General features: G+C 37.5%; 1 protein-coding gene across 15 annotated transcripts in view; it reads right to left on the bottom strand.

Moving 5' to 3' along the window:
* The window catches only part of ROBO2 (roundabout guidance receptor 2), a 444,791-nt gene that overhangs the window by 102,232 nt on the left and 327,081 nt on the right, over positions 1-15,478 (bottom strand). For all 15 annotated transcript variants that reach the window (XM_071563317.1, XM_071563336.1, XM_071563371.1 and 12 more), the window contains one exon: positions 3,151-3,275. In XM_071563317.1, the coding sequence (XP_071419418.1) occupies positions 3,151-3,275 (125 nt within the window). The remainder of the gene's footprint in view (positions 1-3,150; positions 3,276-15,478) is intronic.

The following is a 15,478-nucleotide window of genomic DNA, read 5'->3' as shown; positions in this document are numbered from 1 at the left end:
CCAGTAATTCCAGTAAAATAGGGTCTGGCTTTTTTGTTAACCCAACATGCCTCTATGAAAAACACAGTTTGCATCAGGATACCCCAAACTGCTACCATGCTGTAATAAGCTTTCAGTCATTACTGCAGCTCCATATAGCTCCACTGTGCTTTCTAATAATGACTCCCTAGTAACTTTTAAGCTTGTCTGTGTGGGCTAAAAATAGAATCTAAAAGTGTAGAATAGGGTATTAAATGAATTTTCCGCAGAACTCCTTCTTCTGAAACAGACCTTAATGGTTCACAGGAAAGGATTTAGAACTGATAAGCAACAAACTGCTTAAGAAAAAAAATAAGAATTCAAATTAGAAGTAAATTCTGCTTCTAAGTGAAATTCATGAATTTATTTCTTTAAATGAAATTCATGCCTTTTACTGGTTTTGGCAGTAAAAGGCAAGACATATGCTTTAAATAAGATTCAACACTCTAAGTATCCTTATAATTGTATTAACCTAGTGGCCTACTTGTCATCTTAGGCTTTTCTCTTACTCCATTTCGATGGCAATGTTTAAGAAATTTTTAACAGCAAATTTTTCCTCAAAAATCAACATGTACCCAGTAAACATGTCAGATCCAACAGGGAAAAAAAAGTGTTAAAATTCTGGAACAATTTCAGGCCATGGGACTAAGTGGGTCTCAAATAATTACCCTGTTTTTTGAACTGTCTTGAAACTTTCAGAGTAACTTCTGCCTGGTCCAGATACCTACTGAATGAGGGCATCAGAAAAACTTCACTAAATTTTACACATCAGGAGGAGTTCACCAGTTTCATGACTCCTCCTTTCAAAGACCAGATAACTATGAACTATAACTTGTCCTAAATTATAGTAAACACCCCTTTGTAAACGCTTTTTACAATTTCAGTGGGTTTAATTAGCTGTTGGGTTGCTCATCTGGGCACAATGGTGGCATGCTGGGTTGCAAACAGTGGGACCAGAGACACCCCTGATATAGTACCACTGAATTTATCTCAAGAAAGAATTTACTTAAAAGAGTCCAAAGGTTACACACACCCTGCCATCGTGTTTTTCATTGGTGGGTGGCTGTTGGGCTCTGGGAAAAATGCTGCCAAGTACAAAGGGCCAGCTGTTTATGTACAAGCTGGCACAAAAAATTACTCAGGAGGGAACAGGTCCCCTCCCTTCCAGCTGGTTGTGCTCAAATACACAGGATCAAGAAATGGATTCACAGTGAAAAATGCCCTACAATTACTGAAGTGGCATAACATGACTCCATAACACTACTTTGATCACTAAAAGTGGTGCTGCAAACAGTTCCCCAAGTAAAAGAAAAAGCAAGCACTGTAGAGACAAGGAACAATTTATAGCTGGGCATGCAATGGGGAAAAGTCATGTAATTTGGCAAAAATACCATCCCCCATTTGTATGATGATATATAGCATGTGGAAACTCACCTACTTTATAGCAGCTCATTGCAAAATTTGGCAAGTTATATACTGAGATGGTAACCCTAACCTATGATACTTCACTGATGATCAATTGAGATTAACATGAGGGTATTGTAAATCACATTGTTTCAAAGTTTGATTATAAACCATGCAGGTATCAATTTTTATGTTGCATTTATTTGCCAAAAAAACCCTATTCTAACCCTCAGGGATCTGTTTCTCAATATGGTAATTAATTTTCCAGGTTTGTAATTAAGCAGCTTCAACATGGTACAATCAGTAGGTAATAACATTCAATTAAAGACACAAGATGCATTTTCACCTTAAAATGTTTTTACCCTTGAAGTGATACCAATGGAAGAGGATAAAATAGAGTATTAACACTTTTCAATTACGCTAAATGACTTTAATCCTGCAAATGATGTCTTACTTTAATTAGAAGCTCTTCTCTTTATTACAACATGATGAATGTCCACTTTATTAGATTCAAGTGTGACACTATAAGCTCACTTTACATAAACATTACCATGTTATTAAAATGCTCTACAAGGAAGGGTTTTGAAATGTTTGCTAGCACATCAGTACTTCCTACTTTAATTTCAATATAGTATTCTACTTTCCCTTTGGAATAATTGTCACCTTAATGAGAATTACAATACTCTACTTTTACAGGATGTGATCCATGGAGGCTAAAGCTAGATTTCTTTAAATAGTACACTGAAAGATACTCACTGAAGGTTAAGCTTGCACTCAGACAACCTTACACTCATAAAGCAACAGTGCTGTGTCTTTGCAAGCCACAAAGACAGCAGAGCTGTCAGCCTGGTCCTGTCATTCTGGTAAGGGTACATTTTATAGATACACACACAGGTGTTCATCAGGGACTGCAGAAGACTGTCCTTGGGTGTTCATTTGCCCCTTTTAATCTTTTCTCAGGTGCAAAAGAGAATACAGGATGCAGTTTGCAGTGTTCACATTTAACATATCAACAAGAACTGCACACTGAAAGTCAGGAAACCTGACTTGTAACAATAAGCCAACAGAGCAACAGCAGTAAGGAATTGTTATGACATGACATCCAAATGTTAAGCTGTAGAGGTTAGTATTGGCTGATGGCAATGCTGATTGCTGCATCACAAACTTTGCCTTCAAAAGATCAGGGAAATATTTCCAAAACCAGATCTGGAAATTTCCTGAGACAATTTGACTGAAGAAGGTATCTGCATGTTCAAAACCTGTATCTGTATGCTCGGTGAGAACACACCAATTCAAATCAGCTTGCTAGATACGTATCTGCTTGATCACGTCTAGACAGGTTGTGAACTGTAATTACTGGCTCTGATTAGTTAAAAATTGAGTCATACCTTTTTTTATCTGCTGTGCCTGTCTCACCCACCTGTTTATTGGAGGCTTCAGAATGAAAAGCCTTCAAGATACATGCTGTTGCTTTCTACACATCTGCACAGCACCTAGCACAAGTTTCAACAACTTAAATGTCTTTGTGTTCCTCATATCAATATTAAAAAAAAAACAAAAAACAAAAACCCAAGAATTTCAGTAGAGAATATTGCTAGTTTAAAAAGACAAATTCCTGTAAAAGATTAAATGAATCTGTGAAAGGTAATACAAAAAATTTTTCTTAAAATTTAACAATATAATTATTTACAAAAGGCTTGAAGGACTTACAGGGTGCTTACAGCTTACCTGACTTCCTTCTTTTTGCCAGAAAACAGCTGGCTGGGGATTTCCTTTAGTTTCACAAGGAAAAGTCACTGTTCGACCCTGGGCTACAATCTGGTCTCGTGGTCTCACCACAAACTGTGGGGGAGCTACAACGTAAGAAGAAACATAATGTAAGTTTAGGATATTTTTCAAAGGAGAGACAGGGAATGTTGAAGGAAAGAGACAACATTATGGTGACTTGTTATATGTCAGAGGACGTGACACCAGAAACATTAATTAGTATAGACAGAATTAATATATAAACAGAAACAACAACAGCGACAAAAAGAGCAGCAATATATGTATGTGACATCCCCAGTTAATTAAAAAAAATAGAAAGGAAATAAACATTACAACCATACATGCTAGAGCCAATTCTGATGATTATAAATGTCAAGGAGCACAGTCAGGTGTTTATATTGCTGGCTCTGGATGTATTCTACCTTTGATCTGAAAAGGTATCGGCACTCTCATACCCTCTAATGCTTCACAGAACTACTGTTTATTGCAAGTATGAATTAGAAAAAACAGATTATCATTCTCAGTCTTCCTCTCTAGACTGTTAAAAATGATTGAGAAAGGACAGGAAGTCTGGATGACAGCAGAAGAGAAAGAGAAGTTCAAGAGCTCTCTCAAATCTCTTAGAGGCAGTGTGGTCAAGAATGGAGTGGGAAGGAGGAGTTGTGATAAAAAGAATGGTTGTTAAATCAACACAAACTTGGGAAGTCCAGATTTTTTTAGCTTGTTGAAAGATGAGAAGGAAGCAAAGTTGAAGAGTTAGTGGGCAGCAGTGAGTGGTGAGCAAGAAGGAACAGATATTCCAGGAGATCAGGAAGAAACAAGGAAAAGAAAAAAGGAGATGGGATTCAAAACAAGAAAGTAGAACCAGGACTGGCTATGTTTTCAAGTACCTGGCATTAACAGAGTTCAGATATAGGGGGCCAGGAGGCATAGTCAGAAGTGAACAATTACTAAGAGAGGAGTAGTTTGAGTTGTCTGGAGGTACTGATGGAGAATAGAGAGTCAGTACTTGGTAGAAAGGAGAAGGTAGAGAAAAGGTGTTAATGTGTAGCAGAAAAATGAGAAAAAAGCAGCGTTAGTGAATTTCAGAGGAAAAAAACTTTACATCAGTGACGATGTTGAGCATAAAGCAAAAGGGTTTTCTATGAGTGATAGGAAAATCCTCCAGACCTGGTTCATCACTGGAATTCTCTGAAACTGGATTTGTACTGTTTTGCATATCTTAACAATATAAGTGGTATCTCCAGATATTATTATGAAAAGAATAACTAGCTTTTGAGGCAGACTGCAGAAGATATCAAAACATCTAAAAAACCCAAAACACCCCATCTTCATTTCCTTCTATTTCACTATTGGTTTTGTGGCTGTGTAGAGGGATGACTTAGGAGCACTAAGCTTTTAGGTAAACAGAATTTAGGTGTTGTAGAAAACCATATTTTCACCATTATAATAACAAACTATTTAATTAAGCACGAAGAGCAATCAAGACCCAGCTTCTGATTACACCTGCTGACAGCACAGACATAAATCTGCCAACTGCACAGAAATGTATGTTGACGTGATTTTTTTGAAATACACTTTGCCGTGGTCTCCTGAAGTACTTCCCAAGGTTTTACAGATCAGCAGGAGCCTAAAGAGCATCTGTTGAATCATGCTGGTATAATGCATTATAAAACAAGAACTGCAAGGCACTTAATAACACAAACCACCATCAATTTAAAGGGCAGAGGGTATTTCTTCTGCATTACACTCCTAAGCACAAGTTTTGGCCTCTGGAGAGAAGTGTCCACCTCTTCCTCCACCTCAGCAGATGTTTATCTTCTGAACAGGCAGGTACAAGGGGCTTAATGCCCTGTGGCTGCCTGTTATAGCATACACTTTTACGTTCCCATAAGGTGTTGCTGTACATACTCTAGGAACTGAAGTCATGCCATTCTACTCCTAAAGTGCTGAGCTGCAGCGAGTTCCTTGTTTTTCCCCTCACCTTGTTCTACCAAGAGTATCTTCATGCAACCCCTACAGGTGTCAGGAAACAGCAGTGTGGTAATCAGTGCATGTGTTTGTCCAACAGGAGGAGGAGAGAAGAATCGTTAAACTGTGAAGAAGATACCTCCCTTCCTATAGGTATCCCTTACACCTTCCTATAGGCATCCCTTATACCTTCCTATAGGTGTCCCTTACACCTTCCTATAGGCATACCTTACACTACAGGTAGGTAGTAGAACAGTCAGAACTCCAAGTGCCTTTACAGTTCTGACCATCTGCTTAATAAAGGTCACTGGATTAGCCCAGTGTTTTCTTCTCAGCCATAGAAGCTTCTCACCCAAGATATATAGAATCAATAGCAACCTCAGGCACAGCAGAGAGAAGAAAACCTGTAACCTCTTCAGGTGCTGTACCTGCATTTGACAAGAACTGTGCATGAGTTCTGTGTCTGTGCTGTGTTATTGCTGGCCTCAAGACCGTAATCTTTCTATTGTGATGCTAAAAACCTCATGTCAGAAGACATCCCATAGATCAAACCTAAGCATGATGGATGCCTAAAATCACTTTGCAGGCTCACTTGGTGCACTGGGAGTATGTTATACAGGGAGTGCTCTGAGACCATTCAACAGAAGCAAGAAGGGCACAACATTTCTGTGAGCCCATCTTTCAAATCATGTAACCACATAAATGCAAGGCAGGCAAATTTAAGGGTTCATCTGAAATACTCTCACACATGGCTTTACTGTAAATCAATAATTCAAAGCTCTGGCCAGATACAACAGAACCAAATTTGTTGCTGTAGCAGACTTCCCAAAGATTAAATTATGATAAATTTGGTAGTCAAGGAACAGTGAGAGATATACAACCCAGTTCTTAATTTCCAGGGTTTTACCTATCTTTAAGTTTGAATATCCCTGTTTCCTAAGAGCAGAAAAAGAATCTTATTTTTGATTTTTTCTTTTTTTTTTTTTTCCCCAAAAGCAGAAAAGGAAATAAGTCTGTAGGTCAGACATGGACTGACCCTGTTACTTCATTCTCTGCCATCCACACACCAAGTCCTTTCCTGCATTTACCATGCTAGACAAACAGATCACCTGTAGCCTCACAGCTACTAGGTTAAATTTTCTAAAGACTTCAGCAGACAGCGATGTGTAGTTATGCAATTACATATTTTCTAGCTTTTCTCTGTATCCATAATTACTGGAAATTCACTATAAAAAAGGAGAAATTAATAAGAGCTTTTATTCACATTACTTAAAAGCACAAATGCAATTTCTTCAGCCAAACTATTTAAGAACGTAATCTTAAATAACAACTGAAACATAATTTGGGGGGAAAAAAACTGTAGAAGGGTTTTTTAAAAAAAATTCAAAGCTGGGGTTATATAATGAATGAAACCATCATTTTGTTATAGTTTATTGTCGTATTCAGCTATAGCTCTGTTTATAGACAGCCTCTGATTAAAATAACATTGTTTGCAGCATTTAAACACCATTTTCACCATATCAGTTTTATCTGTCAATTTCTAGCTGAACAAAGCCATTTGAAAACTAAAAGTAACACTTAAAATTGCAGGAGTAATTCTTGGTCAAGTGTAACTACCCAAACACTAAGACTGTCATTATCCCCAAAGAATGCAATGTGACCCTGCTCAGAGACAGCAAGGCTTCTCTGACAGAATAAGCACTTGGGCTCTTCAATTTTCTTAAAACCAGAGCTCATTATGTTCATGCTGTTTATAAAGATGGATAAATATTATTACTTCCATTTTGCAGAAAGGTTAACTGAGACCATGACTTGTTCAAAGCACAGCTTCAGTGGAACATTGGACAAAACTTATTCAGGTCATTACTGTTGCTCTCAAATTAGGTGAATTTTTAAAACATTCTGAAAAGGTACAGTTAGAGAAATAACAGCAGGCTTGATCTGCTTCAGCTGTTAAAGTTATGTGGTACTTTAGTGCTTAATTCAAGCTAAACATTAGGGTCACTGGAAGAATCTGTTGAAAAAACTGTTATGAAGTAGGAAACAGACTATTGCTCTGTTTCAGATGTAACATTCACTGGACCAGAAGAAACACAGTGGAAGAACTCTTGCTTAATTGACCTCTGAAAGTCAGACAGTGGCTGTAAAATGAAATATATCACTTGGATTCCAGTAGACTAGCCTACACTATGAAAAAAATAATAAAACAATTAAGATTACAGATGTAGTATACTTATATTGAAACTTGGGGTTTTTTAAATTTAAATAGTATACAGTAAATTAGATTTGATTTCTGGCAAATTATGCTTTGATACTGCATTCAGCAAGTGCTGGCTTCAATCAATGTCACGCTAAAGCTCTGTTATGCTAATAGCAGCTTGTGAGGCTGAGCGGGATGATATGGAAATCAGATGGTTGAACATGAATAGAAAGCACAGGCCATGTACGAGGGGGCTTTGAGATGAGGAGATGGGGGGACCCTAAGGTTAATCACATCATGTTCAGAACTGTTTTTACAGCACAGAACAGAATTTGACTGCAAGAATTAAAATGGAGATAGAAAAGCATGAGCAGTAGTGAACATTAGTTACGTTGTTCAAAATGGGAAGAGTGCTTTCTGTTGCACTCTTGCTAGGATGTTGGTTTATGCATGACTGAACGGATCTTTTATTCTATTAATAAGTTTATATGAAGGTAGCCTCTGCTCCAGTGTAAAGAGCATTAAAAAAAAAAAAGGAAAGAAATACTGCAAATTATTTCAAAGGGATTTCTCAACTCTTCTCCAATCTTAATAGTTAGCAGAGTCTCTAATCTGATGGGACAGATTGCATGCATTTCTTTCCCAGTACTGTTACTGACTACTGAATGTTACACTGAGCCAACAGGAGCTGATAAAACTGTAGATGTAGAGAAGCTTGACTGAGACAGTGAGTTCATTCCTCTTAGGTGAACTCAGGTCATATGATAAGAAATGTGGCAGAAGACTCAGAAGGGGAGGGGAAAATTACCACATAAAATGTGAATTCACAGCAAAAGGATCATTGATCCCATATCAGGTACTAGCAACATTTTCTTGCAGTGACACAGTTTTCTCAGCTGACCTTGCAATTTGTGATTCACATTGAATTCGATGATCCGAAGGGAATTTTATTATCATAACTTGCTCAAAGTACCTTTCTCATCCCAGGCATCCCCAGGTTCATACTGGTACATATTGCTGATTTTAGTTAAAAGTAGATACTGCAGCAAGTTTTACTCCAGTATTGCTACTGCAACAGGCTGGATCAATGGGTCAACACCAATTGTGTGAGGTTCAACAAGGCCAAGTGCCAGGTCCTGCCCTTGGGTCAGAACCCACTTACATGCCTACAGGCTGAGGGCAGAGTGACAGGAAAGATGCCTGGTGGAAAAGGACCTCGGGGTGCTGGACAACAGCAGCTGAACATGAGCCAGCCTGTGCCCAAGCAGCCAAGAAGGCCATTGGCACCCTGGCTTGTATCAGAAATAGTGTGGTCAGCAGGACCAGGGCAATGACTGCCCCTGTACTTGGCACTGGTTAGGCCACACCTTGAATCCTATAATCAGTTTTGGGCCCCTCACTATAGGAAAGACATCGAGGTCATGGAGTGTGTCCAGAAAAGGGCAACAGAGATGGGCAAAGGTCTGGAGCACAAGTTCTGTGAGGAGCAGCTGAGGGGCCTAGTGGGGCTCAGCCTGGAGAAAAGGAGGTTCAGAGAAGGCTTTATTTTTCTGTACAGCTACCTGAATGGAGGTTGTAGCCAGGTGTGGGTCAGTCTCTTCTCCTAAGTTACAAATAATATACAAGAGGAAATGGCCTCAAGGTGTGCCAGAGGAGGTTTAGATTGGCTTTTAGGAAAAATATCTTCACAGAAAGGACTGTCAAACACTGGAACAGGCTGTCCAGGGAAGTGGTGGGTCACCATCACTGGAGGTATTTAAAAGATGATTAGATGATCTTAAAGATTTTTTTTCTAATCTCAATGATTCTATGACTCTACTATATAATATGAGGCTTAATTCAAACTTCATTGAAGCTGGTAGAAATTCTCCTATTGGCTTCTGTAATCTTTGGATGAAACTCATTGAAAAAATAATATATTACAGGAAAAGAGTGACAGCAACATATTTCAAGGGCTTAAATTACAGATTTGACAACATTTAATTACAACTAATTTCAGTTGATAGTGAACTGCACATGAAATTCATCATGAAGATTACATAGGCAAGCTAAAGTGATAAAGATGAGTGCTTCATTTTAAATTGGAATTGTTTATTACCCATAAATATGTTTCTATGACTGGTTCAAAGGGGGCAAAGAGAAATATGCTGACTTGTAAATGTTCTAAGCAAAACTCAGATAATGCTGGGGAAAAGCTTTGAGGAACACATAGAAGAAAAACTGGTTGGTAAAGCACCAGGATTCTGTAATACTCAGTTCTGCTTCCAGCAGGGAAGAGGAAGCAGAGTAATCTAAGTTTCCCATCTCCCAGTCTTTTTCAGCATTGTGTGTTTGCAGCAATAAACTAATTTCACTTGGACAATCAAAGTTATGCTTGGTGCAATAGTCAGTAGCTCTGTCTGGAGGTAAGAAACTGATAAGATAATGTCACCTTTCCCAAATTCCTCTTTGACTTCTGAAACTCCACTAACATCACAGTTTTCTTTCAAAGACTTGAAACTGGTATCTCAATGCTCCTTTCAAATCCTTACTGCAGGACAATATTCATGTGGTCACTTCAGTTTTTGATATTTGTGGATATTTTAAGAGACCGAATTCAGTTCCCCTTACTAAACACAGACCAAGATCTGCCTCTAAGACATATACACAGAGGATAGGAGAAGCCCCTAGAGTTCCAGGTGAAGTAATACCTGTTTTGAAAAGGGAGGTAACCCTTGAAATCATCTCTGGAGTAGAACTATTTATTGCTTTGCTACTTTGTGTTACCAGTTTAGATAAGAAGGCAGCACAGGAATTCTTTAAAGAAAATAATGATCCTCTAACTTTGTGTATCATTGGTTAAATTTGTCTAGAAGCTCTGGCAGACTTTGGAATTTTAGATAATTTCGTGATGCAAATAAAAAACCCTTGTAAAATCCTGCTTATGTATTTCGTACGTAAGCTCGGCATGAGCTGCCAAAAAGTGCATATGCAAAAGTCTAAAAGTTTTGAAAGATGTTTTGCAAGGCTACTATTGCTGATGGAGTAAATAGAGGAAAACAGAAAATATGTGCAGTCTCAAACACTAGAAGCCTGGGCTGACTCAGCAGTTCTTTCCTCATAAATTTAGATCTTCTTAATGGGTAATGAAAGTGATGTGTGGTTGTTAGGACAAAAAGTTATTAGTGCACTATTAGCTATGACTAATGATAAATCAAGAGTGTAGCCTCTGACACAGGAGCCATTACAGAAGACTGAGAGGATGACAACTTAGGCCTATTACTAATTCAGATCTTTCTTATCAGGGATAAACTAATGGAAGTTGAGGACAATCACTCTCTTTAAAGTGAAGAGACTTCTCAATCGTAGGGTGTGCTCCAATGATTAGGTGTGTTCACACTCAGGGAAGCAGCAACTTTTTAGTACACGAGTTATAACTGAGTTACCTGGAAAATGAGTTTCCTTTTTCAACCTGCCATGAGTATCATGTTAACACAGGGATCTGTAACTATTCCTTAGACTAAAATACATAGATCTCATTTTGTGTGGGCTTTTTTTTGTTTGTCTGTTTTTTTAACTATGCTTGTTCATTTATAGTGTTCTCTCTCTTTCATGCTTTCTTCTTCAGGTGAATGGTTCTGCCAAAAATAAAAGAGATGGGTATGTTATGGGATAACAAGTGATTCATGAAGCCCTTTGCTAGTGATATTATTTTAAAATTACATGGGTGGAGGTGGCAAAGTAGGTGCTTGGTTTGGAGCCTTCTGCAAAGCAGCTTCCCATAACTTAGGGAAGTAGTGGTAATCCATAGCTTGGATACCATCTTTAACATTGACACTGCTTCAAAATTAGTTCTCCCATGTCCTGCAGCAACAGGTCAAATACACAAAAGTAGAGGCATAAGGGGGCACTTGGGGAAAACTTCTGGCACAGTGAATGAAAGAAAGCACTGGGGAAGAAGAATCAGAGCAAGAATAAGAGGGGGGAAGGGGGAAGTGGGGTCTCAGTAAGTTCATTGCCAGGACCAGTTCTCCTGCAAGTGTCCTTCATACTGCTCGTCTCATGGAAAGTGAGAAATTCCTTTCGTTTAGGTTTGGTTTGTTTGCTGTTTTCAGATGAACCAGGTAAAAACACAACAGTGTGAAAAGACCACACCACACTTCAATAATCTGAGAATGCTAAACCTTCCTTCATATTAATTATTCTAATTTTCAATTTAAATTCAGGTTCTGAATTTCACATATAACAACATTTTTATCCTTCAGTTGCTCTGAAACAGTGAAGCAGATAATCTCTTAAAGCATGGAAGCATAAGCACTTTTCTCTTTCTTTGCAAGAGGTGAAAGAAGTCTAGAGAATCAATAAATAAAAAATACTTACTGTCCTATATATTTTGACATGTAAAATCTCTCTTTTATCCCTGGATGACTCAAAAGAATGAAGTGGGATAAATCTTCATGGTGGAAAAAAAAAAAAAAGATTTGTTCTTCATTCGTCCCTAGGACTAATGTCAATAAGACAGAACTCTGAGAAAAATTATTTAAAAATCCAACTCTGTCTCCTACATTGCTGAAAAGAAAGTTATCTACTTTCTCCTCCCCCCACCCCATTTCCAATGCTTAGTTCAGCATCAGCACTTTTCCTGACTCCCTCCTCCTCTTTTACAGTGTGTTTAAATATTTAGTTCAAATATTGGATCTGAATTTCATCTAAACATTAGACTGTAGTCTGTTCTCATTTAGCTACACACCTCTATTTTATTCTATCTTGTCCAATCATCTCTTTTAAACAGCCCCTGAGCCTTACAGGTGCTGCAGGAAAATTCCCTCTAGAAAGTCCTTCACTTAGTTTTGATGCATACAAAGAGAGCGAGCCCTGATTCTTCTGCCCAAACCCATTTTTTTGGTTTGTTTTTCTTCATGTGTCGGAGATTCAGCATGTATATTTTGCTCAGATCAGACAGAAAAGGTGTGCCCTCCTAAAACCTTAACACTTTAGCCTGCTTGCTTATGTAAACTGCACCATTAGGGGATTCCTTGTGCTATTCTACCTTCTGTGAAATTACTAAAAAAACAAATTATGCCAACAAAAAGACATGTAATCTGCCTTGATTTGTTTTTTCACAGGAGAGAGCAGTGGGGCTTGCTGGTAATATGTTTAGAAAGGAAAAGCATACCCCTTGCTGATACAGAAAGATTTCATCAAAATAATGAGCGTAATCTGGTTATCTCCTTAAAAAAACTCCGTGAATTCACATGCTGAAGAAAAGAGCTAAGGAGATGATGAGAAAAGAGCTCACATAGGATAATAGGCTACATGTATAGTGAGAAAGATGACAAATTCCTGGTTTGTTTACCCTTGAGAATAAATAAGGCTGAGAGGAGATACTCAGCTCAATTTGGGCCACTCTTAAATGAAGAGAGGAAAAGAAGAGAGGAAATAAAATGACTATTCTAACTGACAATGATATCATTCAAGGAATAGGGCACACAGCAGTTTTGCTGTTGAATTAACAGATCATATCCAAACTGTAATATGGCTGGCAGCAACTGAGAAAAGAAAGTAAAATAAAAAGTGAATGGATTAATGTATTGATTTCCACATAGATCTAGAAGTAAAGTAAGCAATTTCTCCTTTTACAAAAAGAAAGGAAAAAGTTTGGGGAGAGCAATACTTCAAAAGACCTTTTTATACACTAATCTTCAAAGACTTAAGGAGATACTTAGAAGCCACTGAAGTAAGAAAACTTTTCCCATGATTTGGGCATGTTTTGTCAAAGTTTAAAAAAACCCTTATGCATTAAACTTCTTAAAATTTTCCCAAGCTAGAGTTCAGCAATTAAAATAAAAAAATCAATAAATATTGGGGCATGTGGTCACTTCCTGCGTTTGCTGGAACTGCATTTTCTCCAAGAGAAGCAGCATGAGAAATGACACCTGGAGCCATAGTGGAATGAGCAGGATGTCATACTATGACATGTCAATAATTTGAGAACATCCAATGTCATCTTCCTCTATCAGATCTCCTGTTTCTCTGTTCTGACCCTTCTTTGGGAAACCCAAGAAGATTTGGAGGAGCTGGAAGTGAAGCCAAATTTTGTGGACCAGCATTTAAATGCTTGGTGGTTAATGTGCTCAGTGTCCACTTGTACAGCCATTCTGGACCACACATTACAAAAGTTCTGTTTCTAGGGTATCCAAAATTTATATGATTCAACTGAGGTTCAACTAGTGAACTTCTGCCCAAGTAGACATGCTAAAGATTTCAAGATTTTTATACTGGTCTTTAAAAGCCTGTGAAATATCAGAACAAATTAGCTCCATATTTGAATCTCTTACTGCTATAGGAAGAAATCTGAATTTCCTTTTATGGCAACTTTTTAATCTGAAGAATTTTTTTCATTAAAACAATAATGATGTCTTATTTTTTCATATCCAAACAAATATTTTAACAGATCCAAAAAGCCTAATGTCCACTGGTGTCCTTACCCTATTCTGAAAATTTCTCTAAGTGATAGCAGACAGGAAAGATGGAACATTTGGTATAGATTTGAGATTTCTGCCACTGAAAAACGACACTGTAGTGCCAAGCCTGATCTCATCTCCTCTGCCACACACCAACTGACATTACTGATATTTTATAAATTCTCTGTGTCTCCAGTGAAGGCAGTATGATCATGAAGGTAATAAAAATTTAAAAAAGCATTCATCCTATAGAGACTTTTGCTACAAGATTTGAGAGGAAGAAGAATAAAGAGAATTCTTTCCCACTTACCAATTTGAACCATATGAGCACTGCAATTTCTAGTCAGAACACCTAATACAACTTTGTTTAAAATACAGCCCTTTCTATTAAGTTTCATGCTGTACCATTCTTAACAGACCATTAAGTCATGCTAGGTTGATTTATGTTGTGAAAATTTCCCAGTGTAGACTGAAATGCGTCATAGAGTCACATTGCATTTAAATGTCAATAGGCTGCATTTAATTAATAAGAAATATAGAAAATTCATGGCAGGTGCCTTATCTGTTTGACTCTTCTCCAATACAGTAGAGAAGTTCAGTTTGGTCTCCCTTTAATTCTTTAGTTATTTCCAAATGCTTGATTTATAGCCAGGTGCAAAACTATCTGGCTGTTTGCTGCAAGCCACTTTTTTGCGGGAAGATGAGTTACAACATATGATAACAAACTGAGTAAACTTGACTTACTGCAAAGCAATTGAAATGCAAAGAACTGTATTTTCACTTTGCAAACTGAGTAGTACTCTGTCATCTGAATAACTTTTTGGATGATTATTAAAAAAGTAACTAGGTCATCAGACAGATCTTCATAGATCTTCTATTTGCCTCAAAGCAGTATGTAACTGCTTCTAAAATGAGTGTCAGTGTTACTGTCAGTGGGACTACATGAAACTCTTCCCAACTATTGTGCTTCTTTTAGCAGCTATTCTCCTGCCTAGTTGCCATATGAAATACAGCAGAATGCAAAAATGTGAAAATTCATCTGGAAAAATCCATCTTATGAGTAAAATAACTATAGAAAAGGTCTAAATATGGATAAATATCTTGTTTTCTAAATCCATCTGTTGCAAATCCTGTCAGAAATCTTTTCAAAAGGTTATAAATAAGAGAACATCTATTTTAGAAATGGGCAACACATTTATTCCTAGCAACAAATGCAAACATGATGAGTAATCTGGCATAGAGATGTTAAATTCACCAGCTGCCATGCACCTTGGGCAGAACCCTACCTCATTTTACCTACACTATATAGCATTTGCTAATTGCTGCTTGAACCAAAGATGGTCATTGGTAACCCCACTCCAGAATTTTCCACTCAAGCTGAAATTTAAATAAAAATATCACACCTAACAGAATAGAAATATTTGAAACAGACAAAAACTCACTAGAAAACAAAAATTATTCTGTTTGCAACAAGAATACAATCCTGGAACATTTAAAATATATATCTCTATTCCTCAGTAAGATGCCATTGAGGGGGAGGGGAAATGTTTGGTCCTGTTTAAAACAATAAAGACAAAATATGTCTGCTTTGAATTAGAGACAGTTATGAAAGGCAGAAGTAACCAGATAATTCTCTGGTGTCATAAAAGAATATAAACTTTTAAATGGCACCCCT

The sequence above is a fragment of the Pithys albifrons genome, chromosome 1 (assembly GCF_047495875.1).
Source record: "Pithys albifrons albifrons isolate INPA30051 chromosome 1, PitAlb_v1, whole genome shotgun sequence".
NCBI classification, from domain to species: Eukaryota; Metazoa; Chordata; class Aves; order Passeriformes; family Thamnophilidae; genus Pithys; species Pithys albifrons.
This window is presented reverse-complemented; position numbering and strand designations above follow the sequence as displayed.